The sequence below is a fragment of the Taudactylus pleione genome, unplaced genomic scaffold, assembly GCF_031769625.1.
Source record: "Taudactylus pleione unplaced genomic scaffold, aTauple2 ptg000329l, whole genome shotgun sequence".
NCBI lineage: Eukaryota > Metazoa > Chordata > Amphibia > Anura > Myobatrachidae > Taudactylus > Taudactylus pleione.
In genome coordinates, this window is record NW_028284730.1 from 6,741,841 (window position 1) to 6,756,772 (window position 14,932).

At 47.3% G+C, this 14,932-nt stretch overlaps 1 protein-coding gene across 1 annotated transcript in view; it reads left to right on the forward strand.

Moving 5' to 3' along the window:
* LOC148509304 (zinc metalloproteinase-disintegrin-like ohagin) overlaps positions 1-14,932 on the forward strand; it is a 77,126-nt gene that overhangs the window by 17,093 nt on the left and 45,101 nt on the right. Inside the window, exons 5-8 of the mRNA XM_088443227.1 lie at positions 4,093-4,169; positions 7,512-7,689; positions 10,890-10,958; positions 14,649-14,720. Of these exons, the coding sequence (XP_088299353.1) occupies positions 4,093-4,169; positions 7,512-7,689; positions 10,890-10,958; positions 14,649-14,720 (396 nt within the window). The remainder of the gene's footprint in view (positions 1-4,092; positions 4,170-7,511; positions 7,690-10,889; positions 10,959-14,648; positions 14,721-14,932) is intronic.

Genomic DNA, 14,932 nt, shown 5'->3' on the forward strand with positions numbered 1-14,932 from the left:
TAATCAAAAATATCTATAATAGACTGTAATAATTAACATGGTTTTAAATGTAACTGTTAACTGGTATGGGTCCTTGCATTGCAGTACACACATCTAGGGCTCTATGATAGGTAAGTCCTTGATAAATTAATTAGTGTGTTAGTATTAGAGATGTTAGGGACCCACCTGTATAAGGTTCACCGTGACGTGGTAGGTGGGCAAACATCTTTGGCCAAACATGTACTAAGAAACCTTACATTTAAAACCATGTTAATTATTACAGTCTATTATAGATATTTTTGATTATTTGTTTTCTTAGTGCTTATAGTGTGCACCTGCTCCTCCCCCCCCCTCTCCTTTTTGCTGTAGAACTACTGGTCTCAGCATGGTAGCACCTATTATCATGTTTAATATTAAGATGTGCAGCCCAGCCCCTCCCATTTCCTGTGTGTGTGTATTTAAGGTACACTCTGAAGGTGAGACCCCTTATTTGGGCTAGCACTCTTCCTGCCTGCCCCAGGTGATTTTAACTGGTATGGGTCCTTGCATTGCAGTACACACATCTAATGGGCTCTATGATAGGTAAGTCCTTGATAAATTAATTAGTGTGTTAGTATTAGAGATGTTAGGGACCCACCTGTATAAGGTTCACCGTGACGTGGTAGGTGGGCAAACATCTTTGGCCAAACATGTACTAAGAAACCTTACATTTAAAACCATGTTAATTATTACAGTCTATTATAGATATTTTTGATTATTTGTTTTCTTAGTGCTTATAGTGTGCACCTGCTCCTCCCCCCCCCCCCCCCTCCTTTTTGCAGTTAATGAGAGGTTCAGGAACTGTGGTCTCGATTCAGACCCGCTCGCTAGGCTGCGTTCGCCTGTAGCCTGCCGATGTTTGCAATCTGCGCATGCGTATAAGACGCAGTGCGCGTGCGCGAACCAGTCCATGCGATTGCCCCTTGTACATAGACGCCTCGCTAGAATGAGTGACAGGACGAGCCGTTTGTGTGTGGTGACAGGGGGCGATCGATGAAAACAGGGGTGTGGTGGTGCGAATGCAGGCATGTCTGTGTGTCTGAACGCCATTTCAGGGACGTGCATAATTAAGACGTAACGTCAGTATACACGTCACATGGCTGAATTACACACTGCAGCACTCGCAGTGCTTGCGGTAGGATATGGTCAGCCACAAGTGCTGTGTATGGATCCGATGTTACTCGATGTTACCGATTATTTAATACACTTCCTGTAGAGGACGTGTGTTACTAAGGGAAAGTGGGCGTCTTGAGACAGGCTGGTGGGCGTCTAAATACATACGCGATCGCACGCCAAGACATAATGGGCGTGCTAATGTCTTGCCTTGCGATCGTGGGATTTGCATACTTTGGCCGCTGATGGCTGCGTGTCAACGCATCTAGCGAGCGGGTCTGAATCGGGGCCTGAGTACCTGCTTGTTCCCGATAAAAAATAGCACTGGTTACAGGTGTATATATAAATACTGCAAGGCCATTGACATTACAGCTGCCTGTTCACAGTGAAGGTAACCATTTTATAGGGTGAACCATGAGAATACAGCTAAATGTGCCTCATGTCTCAGTGATATCCCTAGGTTGCAGTGAATTAATTTGCTGGACAAAATGGCCCCCATTATGTGTGGTGCCAGCTTTCACTGCTGCTGAGCCTGTGGATCTAAGGGCATGATTCAGAGATGGATGCTAATACGATCGCAGCTGCGTTTTCATATGCAACACAGCTGCGAAAATATGCTAATGCATACCTCCCAACATTTCATTCCAGGTAGGAGGGACATTTGGGGCATGGCGTAACGCCAAGAGGCATGGCCTCACTGCAGACTTGCCTACCTTTAGGCTGTCCCTTCCGGGAGGGGACAGCCTGGACCACGCTCTTTACACATCAGGTGGGCGGAGCGGGGGGCGTGGCAGCTCAAAACGTCATCGTGGCCCCGCCCCCCGCTGTGCAGAGCCCGTAATACAGACACTGTACTGCGGGGGGCGGGGCTTCGATGACGCGTTTTAACGCGAATCGCGTCATCTGATCCCCCGGGCTGCATACTATGTGGCCGCCAATGGGGGGGTGCGGGATGGCTGCGGCTGGTTCCGGGAGACTTGCCTGCCTTCCCGGGAGGTCGGGAGCGGCACCCGATTTTCGGGAGGCTCCTGACCAAATCGGGAGGGTAGGCAAGTATGCCTCACTGGAAATGCCACGCCCCGGTTTTCATCATGCTGGGGGTCATCAATTCACAGCTGCTCAGCTATGCAGGGCAGTGGTATGACAGTGTTCTCCTCAACTAGCCCCCGCCCGCGGAACAGTGCCCCTTAAAAAAGGAACTGTCCCGCTAGAAACGGGACAGTTGGGAGGTATGTTAATGTGTGCAAAGATTACCCGAGCATAGAGACACCCACTGCTGCTTTCTTACCTGCGTGCGACATCGCATACCTGTGTAAATATCGGTAAAATTGACGCACATCGGCGGCCATCTTGCTTTTGTGGCAGGTCTGACCATGTAACGGCATTCAAATGGACAGACACGCCTGCGCTTTTCAGACCACACCCCGTCACCACCCCCAAACGCTGACAACTTGTCCCTCACTTTGCAACGGATTTCTATGTGCATCCATAATCGCAGTGCTATCGCTGCGCACGTGCAGTATGGCTTATACGCATGCGCAATGGCAATGGCTCGATCTGCGTGACAACTGCATTAGCGTCCATCTCTGAATCAGGCCCTAAGACAATACTGTCTTGATGGACCTTGGAGCACTACAATTCCCATCATGACATGTCTACAATTTTTTTTTCAATTATAATTTATTAACAATGTGACACAGTTGGGATTGGGGTCCCTCTCCGGGGGGTAGATGGACTCCCTCTTTACACACAGCAGCCGTAGAAACAGGGGACAAGTCTGGGAATCTCGTACAAACTGGTCGGCGCCAGTCTTTGTTGTGCCACACACAAAAATATAAACAAAAGCATAACCATAAGTCCTAGCCCGGCTGGGCACTAACTACACAGCAGATTCCCTTGCTACAATGGAAGGGCCTATTGCCCTTACCATCAACAAAACACGTGCACAGTACTTACAGGGTTTTAACCAAGTGTCTCTGAACAGGCTAGACTGCCAGCTCCCCCTGGTATGAGACACCCAGCTTAAATCAGCCAGTTCCAGGTGGAAGCCCTAATGAGCCTGCTACCAGGCTGAAAGGCCCAAAACCTGGAGTGGCCTGTGGATGGAGCTCTCCCTCTCCTCACATCCACACCCCCAGGACCCATTGTGACTTTTCACAGAAGCTGACACTACTAGTCTGCTTTTCTATCAGACTTCTCCTGGGGTTTTTAAAAGACATAAGACAAGAATCTGGGACAAATATAGAAGCCATTCCACACTTCTCCAGTGCTTCTATCACAACATTTATACTGCACCTACCATATATATTACACTTTACAAAGAATTGTTACCCATCCATTCCACATCAGTCCCTGCTTCATTTAAGCTTATAATCTCTGGAGCTAATTCAGCAGTGCATGCAGGAACCATTCTGTGAGTGTGCAGGATGGGTCCTGCTGACACGCACGCTAGCCCTTGAATGCCTCGGCCTGATTGACAGGCAGAAGCATTTAAGGGGCGGTGTGGAAACGGGCAGGTGCCGTTCCCGGAAACGGGGGCGTATCCTCTCCGTTTTCCGTCAGTGGCAAGCCCAGAATCTGCGTTGATCAATGCAGTGTCCTGGGCTCCCAAGCCGGCCAGGCTGAGTAAACTGAGGCTAACTCAGCTGTCCACCATCGCAGACATCGACCACCGATGGTCGCAAGGTGTCATACACCTCCTGCTGCATTTGCAGTACTGCAAGGACGCAATTGCAAAGCTGCCTGCGTGCAGATTTGCATTAGCATTTCTTGCAGAATCAGGGCCTCTATTCCCTACTGCATGGGCCCGACCAGAATCTAACCTATGACCCCAGTACTGTAAGACAACAATGCTAACCACTCTGCCACCAAGCTGACCCACAGTAACTATGGTAGGTGATAAGGCTATTATAAATCCACACTGTATTGTATTACACTCCCACAACTGCATCTGTCTTCCAGGATCACTGCCATTACCAGGGCTACGTGAAGAGTGATAATGAATCACTGGCCAGTATTAGCATATGCTTTGGGATAAGGTGAGATGGATGACAACTGGACTGTGGGCCTGATTCATTACTGATCGCAACTGCGATTACACACGCAGATAGCCGATTGTTCCGTTCTGTGCATGCATCGCTGTGCGCGGTTGCGAAGACATCACTGCGATCGCAGTGTCCACGCAGACCCATCGCAGTGTGATTAATAGGAAGTGAGCATTTGTGGGTGGTGACGAGAGGGGGTGGTCAGCGAAATGCATCCGTGTTAGTGAGTTTGAACGCGGTTACAGAAGCGTGCATAAATTACCCTCTGCGATGCCATACGCAGCTTGAGATCTCACTGTGTACCGGAAGGTTAGCAATTTCTGAGTAAGGTCTGACCTTGTGCAATTGTGCGTGAGGCTCCGGTGGTGCTCGATGTTACCACTGTTTTTCACAGACTTGCACAGTATAACGGATGTGAGTAAAGGGAAGTGGGCGTCCTTATGTTGTGCTGAGACGGCATGGCGATTGCAAAGATTAGTATAATTTCACAGCGGCTGTGCGTGTGATTACGAAGCTGCGATCGCAATAGCGATCCGTAATGAATCCGGCCCTGTTTTTAAAAAAAAAAAAAAAAAAAAAGAAACATTCTCTCTCAGATTTTGTTTCCTTTTTTGTCCCTTTTATTTTAATACCTCGCAAATATAAAACGGTCGTCATTTTAGCTGCTGCACCAGCAGGGGTGTTTCAAGAGAGGAGAGGGCCAGTGTGCAGTCTCTGTCCAGGGCACCCTCCTCTCTCTCCGGCGGCCGGCTGCGCACCGAGCGCAGTGCCGCACCAGTAGACACCTGTTTTCTGATTTAAGCATGCCCAGAAGCTGCACTGCGCATGTGCAGATCCGGAGCATACAGTGTCCCAAACGCCGAAACATAATTGACATGCTGCTGGCCAGTGGCGTGCTTCCCCACGGTGTTACCCGGTGCAGGGACAGATGCTGTGCACGCGGTGTACCCATGCGCCACCTAAAAGGGGTCATGGCCTCACAGAAAGGGGCGTGACCTTGTGGGAAGGGGCGTGGCTTCGCATCCCGAACACCCGTGGTCCCGTGCTTATCACTAGGGGGTGGGAGGTGCAGACTGCCCTGTGTGCAGTGCCGGCTCCCTGACAGTGTCAGGAGCCGAGTGCTGCACTTAATGCTACAGTGCAACACCCAGCTCCTGTCACTGAGGGGGAGTCTGCACCTTGGTTTCACCCCTCGTCAGGTGACACCCAGGTGTGGCCAGCACCCCCCTTGTGGCCCAACTGCTGCTGGCATTTGGGGGACAATGACACGAAGCAACCCAGAAAATAGGGTCAATTAGGCCTGGTTTTGAAGGCGTGCCGAAGCCATTAGCTGCGTCCTTGGACGCAGCTTTACTGTCCCTGCCAGCGTGATTTTCCCGGACATCCTGAGAAACCTGAGGAGTATCCAAATGTCAGATGGTTACACAGTTGATTCATTGCTGCGTCCAATATAACCAGTCAGTGGTGTCACTGTCCGATGACCTCATCAGAGGGGGTGATACCAAAATAGCAGAGCTGCACTACTATTTTGGTGGCACGCCTTCAGATGGTGTAATTTGGTGCTGCACGTACAATCTAATGTAAGCAGTAAATATGACAGCTGCGTTGCAGTCCATGGCGGTAACTCAATTCGGAGGGATCTGCATGTGTGGATTAGCACATAACTGGGAATTACACTAGAGCATCATAGTTGATTTTGCTGTGCACCAATATTGTGGTGAGACTGAGATATGAGAAAAGGTTTCAGTGTTGGTACATGTAGTATATCATGTCTATTCGTGTAATTTACAGTTTTGCCACTTTATTGTTGATATGGTCTAAATGGCACAAATGTGGTGCAACTCATTGTCTTTTATTGCTCGGACTTGTACTAAATTACCCAGAGATAGTAGCTGATTCTTATATTTAGGTTATTAAACATCAGTCACTGGGCGAGATGCAGGAAGGGGAGAAATGCATGCTTGCCGACTGTCTGGCTGCCCCTTCCGGGAGGGAGTAGCCAGTTCGGCTTTACTGGGGTGGCGTGGCCAGCAAACGGGGGCGGGGCCGGCCAGACTAACAGTATGCGGGCGGAGCCACGCGATCGCATCACTTTGGCCCCGCCCCTGCTACACACTGCCAATATTACAGGCAGCGTGAAGCAGGGGGCGGGGCCAAAATGACGCGATTCGACGTGAATCGCGTCACAGGCCCCCCGCTGCTGAGGATTTTCCTGTAATTGCGGTGGGGGGCAGGAGGGGTTTGCAGCCGCCGGGAGACTTGCCTGCCTTCCCGGGAGGTTGGGAGCGGCACCCGATTTTCGGGCGGCTCCCGACCAAATCGGGAGGGTAGGCAAGTATGGAGAAATGCAGTCAAACCCCAAAATGCTGGTTGGAGTGCGATGTACTCTGGGGCTTGGTTGTGGTGGGTAGCGCCTATGGGCTTCTCTCCGCAAAGTGTCAGGAGCCAGCACACCCCCGCGGCGCATGCGTCCTTCTGCGCATGCGCAGAAGGACACCGGAGAGGCTTTTGGGTCATAGACCCGGAAGTCCCTCCATCGCAAAGGGCCACTCTTTCCGACAGCTTTGTGGTGATCATCATGCATACCGGCATCACCTACGCCGGCATGCATGTGTAGATGCGTCATGCGTCCCGCCCATTATCTTTGGTTAGTTTAGTCACAGTTAAGTGATTGGGTGGTTCAAGTTACAGCACATTTGTACTATGTACACCATGCTATCGAATACAATCTCTGCTATGTCTGCTCTCTGCATGATCCACGTTCTGCATTAGGCACATACAGTAATAGTGCATCCATTTTGGGAAGATATGAAAATAGCCCATATCTTACATATAAAATTCATTGGTCTGTTTGTTTGTCTTTTCGGTTATGCATTCGGACACCCCTGCACCGATTGGGATGAAACCAATGCGAGGTGGTCCTTTTGGATCCTGACCAGGTTTTAGGGGGGTTAGGGTCCCGGTCGGACCTCCCGTTGGTGTATGCTGGGCAGAACTTTGACCTGGGGAGCCTGTTCTGAGCCTTCCACTAGATGGAATTGGATGAAAACTTCAGAGTGGTAACATTGGATCCCAGAAGACATATATTATGGAGTTGAGGTCCCGGTCACACCTCCGGTTAGTGTATGCTGGGCAGAACTTTGACCAGGGGACACTGGACAGAACTTTAATACATGGAGACTGCCCTGGACCTTCCACTGGATGGATTTGGAGGACATTACATAATAAAATTAATAACTTAAAGATTTAAACCCGGGCAATGCCACGTACTGCTGCTAGTACTCCATAAATTTCAAATCCATGTGTAAGTATGGTAATGAAGTGTTGTCTTTGCAGTGGTATAATCCTGACACAAGGACGAAGGTTGATGATTGAGCCCCTGGAACTGACAGATGTTGGACAACATGCTGTGTATGATGCAGAGGAGGAAACTTTCAGGACATGCGGTGTGATGAGTACAGCTTGGGAAGAAGACCATGCCCAGATGATGTCAAGTTCTGAGGTTGCTGTTAAGGTGAGACAGAAAGCAAACACACAAAACTGTGTGACAAGACATAAATCATACATCGGAACAGAACTAGCCACACAAGGTTGATGAAGAAGGAGCAGATGTGAACTATACAGTAGTGTAGAGAGAGCTGTGCTCACGACAGTTTACAGTCTAGAGGGAGATGGCACTGCTGAGATAATAGGAGTCAGTGGGACTCAGTGTGGAGATGACACAGTAGCTGGTAGAACACCCAGATAGTAATACATGGATGGGGCAGCCGTAGTGAAGAGCTGGTTTTAAAGAAACACTTGAATGTTGCGGGAGAGTTTAGTCAGGCTGGGTAGGTAGGACGATAAGTGGGGAGCAGTAGAGAAGAAGTGGAGGGTGTGGTAAATTATGTCGACATTCAACAGCATAATGTCGACATGGTCTGAATGTCGGCAATGGAACTTTCAATTTAAACCTAACCCTAACCACACCTGAACCCTAAAATAATATGGTCGATGTCTGGCAATATCGACATTATGTCAGTGTCAACATGTATAACGCCATTGTGAACATGTCGACGTGATGACCATGTTGACATTATGCTGTTGACATTCGGAAAATCAAAATGATGACTGCATACCGAAGTGGGAGTGAAATATCAGAGAGGCCCGAGGCAGATCTAAGAGGGCAAGAGGACAAGATCAGAGATGTAGGTAGAGGATGAGTGGGTGATGACTCTGAAGGTGAGGACGAGTTCATTAAAGTGGTTTCAGGGAGCCAGTGTAGGGATTGGCAGACTGAAGCAGTGGTTGTGGAAGGACAGGAGAGAAGCTAATCTCACCGTAATATTTAGGATGGATTGTAGAGAGGTGAAAGACAGGTGACCTGAAAGCCCATAGCGGGAACCTGTAGTATGTGTGAAAGATAATAGGATCACTGATAAAGGGTTGCTGAGATAAAAAAGGGCACATTCTGGCAATGCTTTAAAAGATTAGGCAACATAACAGTGCAAGGGATTAATGTGTGGAGTAAAGCGGAGAGCAGACTGGTGAATGACACCAAGGGCTTGATTTACTAAAGCTTCTAAAATGAAAAGTGGTGGTGTTGCCATAGCAACTATTCAGATTCTAACTGTCATTACTCTATTGCATCCTAGAAAATGATAGACAGAATCTGTTTTAGAAGCTATAGTAAAATTATCCCCCAAGGTAGACAAAAAGGGAGGCTTATTGGGAGACTAGTGGCCACTGGGAGTAGGGGAGAGGATTGTTGTGAGGTGCGGGGGCTCACTTCTGCAGCAGGTCCCGTGGCCTACTACTAGGTGACCGGGACACCGCATTATGCCGGCTGCAGATTGCCCTGGTTCCGGTGGTTGCTAGGTATCCGGGATCCCGGGCGGCCACGTGGCTTCATGGTCCAGGAGGTTGCATGGCAACCAGGAACTCTGGGCGGCTGTGCTACTTCATGGACACTTCTATATGTGCAGATCTTCAGCTGCATGTAATATTCTGTAATGGGGCAGGCCTCCTTGGGCTCTTCCCCTTGGCCCTCTCTCCTGTTATAAGACAGTCAGCTCTGCACTTCACTGCAGGTGATAGTCTCACGCTGCAGTCTCTGGTTCTTCCTGGTCCCTCCTTGTACTTGTAGTCCTGGCCCCTTGCTTCTGTCAAGTCCAGCCTGCTTCCTCGGTTGCACTCCTGCTCTACCCTTGGAACTTTGGTTACCCCTGTTTTGCCGCTATTTAATCTCCTGTGGATTTGTATTATCCTTGTGCTACCTGGAAATAGGAACTCTGTCATATTTCCGTGATCTCTCGGTTCTACCTTAGTGACCTCAGTTTAGCATTAATATTACGGGGTCACATTTATCTCCATCTGCTCCAGCTATTTCCCAGTGGTCACCCGGCAATTAGTACAAGCCCCTACTGTTCTGTTATAAGTCCTGGTGGCATCCTAAGTACCGGTGAGTGTGTCATACTCTAAGGGAATAGCGGGCAGCTGTTATAGGCAGAAGACCTCTCAAGAGTAACTCTAGGGGCCTTATATGATTGTGCGGGTGTATCCTAACAAGGATTAGCTCAATTTTGGACATGTTGAAATTTAGGTAATTGGGACATCTAAGTGGACATAGCAGAGAGGCAGTTGTACACCAGATAAAAGAGACAGAGACGTCAAACAGGAGAGATAGATTTGGGTTTTGTCTGTATTGAAGTGGTAATAGAGGCTGAAAGAGTATATTAGCTCACCAAGTGTAAAGAGAGAAAATCAGAAGGTTGTGAACAGAGCCTTGCGGTATCCAACCAATAGAGGGAGAAGATTCAACAATAGAAACACTGATGATCATTTACAGAGGCAGGAAGTGAACCAGGAGAGAACAGTGCAGTGAAGGCCAAGTGAGTGGAGGGTGTCCAGATGGAGACTGGGGTGGGGGTCAACTGTATTGAGTATGGCAGGCAGGGTCAGTTGAAAGTAGTCGGGAAGCCGACTGCCAGCTTCCTGACTATTTAATCCCAGCAAGGGTTAAATGACAGGCGTTGAGATACCAACGCCTGTCATTTTACCTATGCCGGGAGCCCGACACCCAGCTTACCGATCGAAGTTAAGCCAGGCGCGGACAGCCGTGGGGGGGAGGGTTAGGTTAGGGGCTCCCGGGGGGGGGACTCAGGGTTAGGAACCCCCTGGGAGGGTTAGGTTCAGGCTAGGGGAAGGGGGTTTAGGCACCCCTGGGGGGAGGTTAGGGTTAGGCACACCCCCCTGGAGACTTAGGTTTAGGCAGCAGGGAAGGGGGGTTAGATTTAGACACTTAGAGGGGTGTTAGGGTTAGGCACTTGGGGGGAGGTTAGGGTTAGGCATCCCTAAGGGAGGGTTAGGGTTGGGGGGGTTAGGTTACTTTATACTTACCTCGGGATCTTCACCTCTGCCGGGCTTCTGCTGTCGCGATTTGCAGCCGGCGGTAAGTCATACCGATCCCGGGTCAGATATCGCAAATAAACTCCAAGGCTAGAACTTGTTAATAATGCCTAGGAAAACTAAACTATTCATTAAAATTGTTTAAAGAAAAAATTATTAACTATACTTTGCAGTGATGGGATATTGTGAGCAGAAAACACAATTATTATTTTTAGGGAGACAAAATACTATTTGCTTTTTAATGTAAACCTGACAATTCTACACAGTGACATCTCTCAATTGTTATATATTATTCACTTACATTCATGTTTTATCTAGAGCCAGCAGAAAAGGGAAGTTGACATTTTGATGTCACAGAAGTATATTGAGCTCTACATGGTGACCGATGTGTCTGTGGTAAGTCTGTGTCTGTATTCTGTGGAACAAGTCTTCTGCTATAGATAGTGCGCAGTAAAGGTTTGAGATGGGCAGCAGAAATGGACAGAGTTACACTGTCCACCTAATTACATCATGATACTATTAGTGCTTATATTTCCTCATCACACTTTATCACTTGGACGACCCATTTATACAGGGGCATAACTAGACATTTGAAGGCCCCATAGCAAAAGTTTGTAAGGGCCCCTATGTACCACCCAAGGAAAATGGGCCCCCATAAGCTCTGGGCCCCATAGCAGGTATACGCCTTACACCTATGGTAGTTACACCCGTACATTTATATCACATTACTCCGACCACTTGATCATCTACAGCACTTACATTAAAAAGTTTCATATATAATGATCAGGTTGTGGACATAAGTAAGTAATCTACACAGAAGATGCCCATTCTTCATTTGGCAGTCATTTGAGAATTCTAGAGGTAATTATCCACAAATGGTAGCAGGGCTGCTAGAAGTGATAGGGATTATTGGCGTAACAAGCAGGGTAATAATTAATCTAATTTCAACATGTGCAGGTCCTCAGTTTACATCACCCTCTACTCTGGGCAAGCCCCCCACCCCCTTCCCCATGGTAAATTGGTCATCCAGAGGGAAACATAGAAAAAAAGAGTAGAGATAATGTTTTCTCCATGTCACAATCTCACAAGAAAAAATACTAAGGGGTATATTTATCAACGGTCGATTTTAGATTCACTTTCAAATTGTTTGAAATCTACAGACATCGACGGGATTTCCAACAGCAAAATCCACATATTTATCATCCGTCGGGTTTCAACTTCAATTGAAACCCGATGTCGTTGTCAGTCGGATTTTGCAGGTGTAATTGCCGTCGGTTTTGATCTTTCAGTCCAAAACCGGTGGCAAATAGAACCTAAAGTACAATGGCATACCCATTCAAAAAGAAGCACTGCACAGATCACTATAATCTGTGCAAGCTTCTTAAGCCAGGTACACACTGAGTGATGTGTGCCAGGACTATATGTCGGTACGGCGGGCCGACATATCATACCTCGGGTACACATTATAACGTTCCGTCCTTCATTACCTGCAACGGGGCCACATGCAATATCAGACAATGCTGACCAGACAATGCCGCATGCAACCAGGGAGCGCGCATATTGGCCATACACACTAAGCGATACAGCCACTATGTCATTCCAATTCGGCCATAAACGACATATCGTGCCGACATCGTCTGTGTGTACACAGCTTTAGGGTTACAAGTACAGATAGAGTTAAAAACAATAATAAAAAAATGGTGTAGGGTCCCTCCCTAAATCTATAACTAGCCCTAGACCTTTCAGCCTGATTTGGTCATGGAAAATTGGGGGGAAAACTGGGGTCCCCCAACTTTTCCATTAACCAGCACAAGGCTGAACCAGCCTGGGGGCTTACGTCATAGCAGGGAGACACACAGCGTGGGGTCCCCCTGTCATTACATAAAGCCAACTCCAAACTGGTCAGTACAGAGCTGGAAATCCTTGAAAACTTAGGACCCCAAAAATAAATTGGGGGCCCACTCACAAGGCTCTCCCAGCCCAGGGCTATTCCCCACACCCCAGGTGGATGCGGGGTTAATGGTTTAAAAATAGATTTAAATATTGCTCTTTACAGTGGGACTACAAGTCCCAGCTAGCCTGCCCCAGTATGCCGGCACTTGTGGTACAACAAGTATCAGCATGCCGGGATATTAAGGGCCATGATGTCACCTGTAGGCCTCCTGTGAAGAAAATATCACAACATCAACAAGACATACAAACCAAATGGGTTAATCCTTTAGTAAGACATATTGAACTTTGAACCTTGGCTTTCTTTGACTTCCACTCCGGCTCTGATTCCCTTGACTTTGTTCTTGACCTTGACCATGGATTAGCCTTTGTATAACATCAACAGATGCCTGGCTGCTTACATCTGTACCAAACTCCTGGCTTCTTCCTCTGATTCTTGCCATGTTTAACCACTCAAGTACCAGCAACTGGGACCAACCTCTGTTTTACCATGCTTCAGCCTCAGATTAAGCTACTCTACATATTTCCCTTAATACATAGGCCCCTGAGTGCAGTGGAGAAGTTGCCCAAGCAACCAATCAGCTTCTAAATGTATCTAAACACAGATATGGACAGAGACTGGTGCGCACAACACAAACAGCCTAAGGATCTAGCGCCTGTGGATAAAATTTTGGTGATATTATGGGGCATATGTATCAAAGCTTGATGTGAGATAAAATTGTGACATATATATCACCAACCAATCAGCTTCTAATTTATATTTTGCAGGCTGTGTTCAAGAAATTATAATTTGGAGCTGATTGGTTGGTTATATATATTTCACAATTTTATCTCACATCAAGATTTGATACATATGCCCCTATATGCTTTATCTTCTAAATGTAATTTCAAAGACTGGTAAATAAATGACAGTTATGCTGGATACACACCAAACGATGTGTACCCAGCGTGATGTCGCTAGCGACTGGACCCAGCGGGGGTGCTGGCATCGGCAAGTGCATACATTCTTGCCGATGACGCCAATGACGGTACAACGGCCATGCTGCATGGTTCCGCTAATGATATCGCCCTTCGGCCCTTCGGACCTGCATGCGGATCCGACGGGCGATGTCGCTGACGACGCGCGGCACACACTGGCCAATGTGGACGATATGTAATTCCGATTCGTCGGATCAGACGACATGTCATCTAGTGTTCATCTGGCTTTAGAAGCTGATCAGTTGCTTTCGGCAACTTCACCATCTTTATCTCCAAGGCTTTGTACATCTCCCCGTCACACATCTGCAGAACACCGCACCTGAGAGTTTTGTCTCCGGATGGGCATACTGTAGGTGATTGCTGAGACTGACAACAGTCAGAACTTGGAGTGCTGCCTCATCCCAGGAACACTCAGGGTAAGATCTGAACTAGGTGGTGACTGTTTAAGTACAATTTAGTATGATTACTTAAAGCGGGATGTACTAAGCATCGCAATCATGATGCTTTACATTCCGCCACTTATCAGGTACATACCGGCGATAATATCGCCAGGCCGCGGCATTACCCACCGGGTCCAAGCTCTGGAATGTATCGCATTCGGGAGCTTGGTACATAGGGAAATGGAGGCAAAACTCAGAACAGGGGTTTTCGGCGTTTTGACCACATTTTACCCTTTAGTACATCCCACCCTTAGAGGTAAATTTACTAAAGTGAGAGCTTTTAGGAGTTTAAAAAGTGATGCTGCCCATAGCAACCAATTAGATTCTAGCTAGTATCTTCTAGAAGGTGCTAGTTAAATGTTAAGTAGAATCTGATTGGTTGCTATGGGTAACATCACTTTTTAAACTCACTTCTAAAAACTCTCACTTTAGTAAATTTACCCCTTAGTGTGATATATTATATTGTATTCCTACCTTAAAATATAATAAAGATTATTGTTGTATCTTCCTGATGTCTTGCATGAACTGTAATACTACGCTGGGTTACAGAGTGAGCTAAGGGCCTAAGGCTCTATACCCAGTTATTTTGCAGGTACTAATCCTAATTGTCCAGGAAGTGTCAGCTCTTCTGTAATTTATCAGGCAAATAAAAATAAGTTGATGATTAGGTGCGTATGAGTGGGTGATGATATTTAAAATCCCAATTTTTGTGTTTTAGTTTGAGAAATATGGCGGCAATGTGACAATCATCAAACACAGAATCTATGATATAGTTAATTACGCCAACCTGGTAAGTCTACGCTCAAATTATTATAACCTGACATTACAACCATTTATAGTTTTGCGCAGTGATGTGCCAGGCAAGCAAAGGAAATGCTAGATATCCCATTGAAGTAAATACCCGTAATTTAGGCTTTTACATAAACAACATTGTATTTTATTAGAAATCCCTTCACTTTGCATTCCAAAAGTTGCTGACCGAGAAGCGGCGTCATTTCCCAA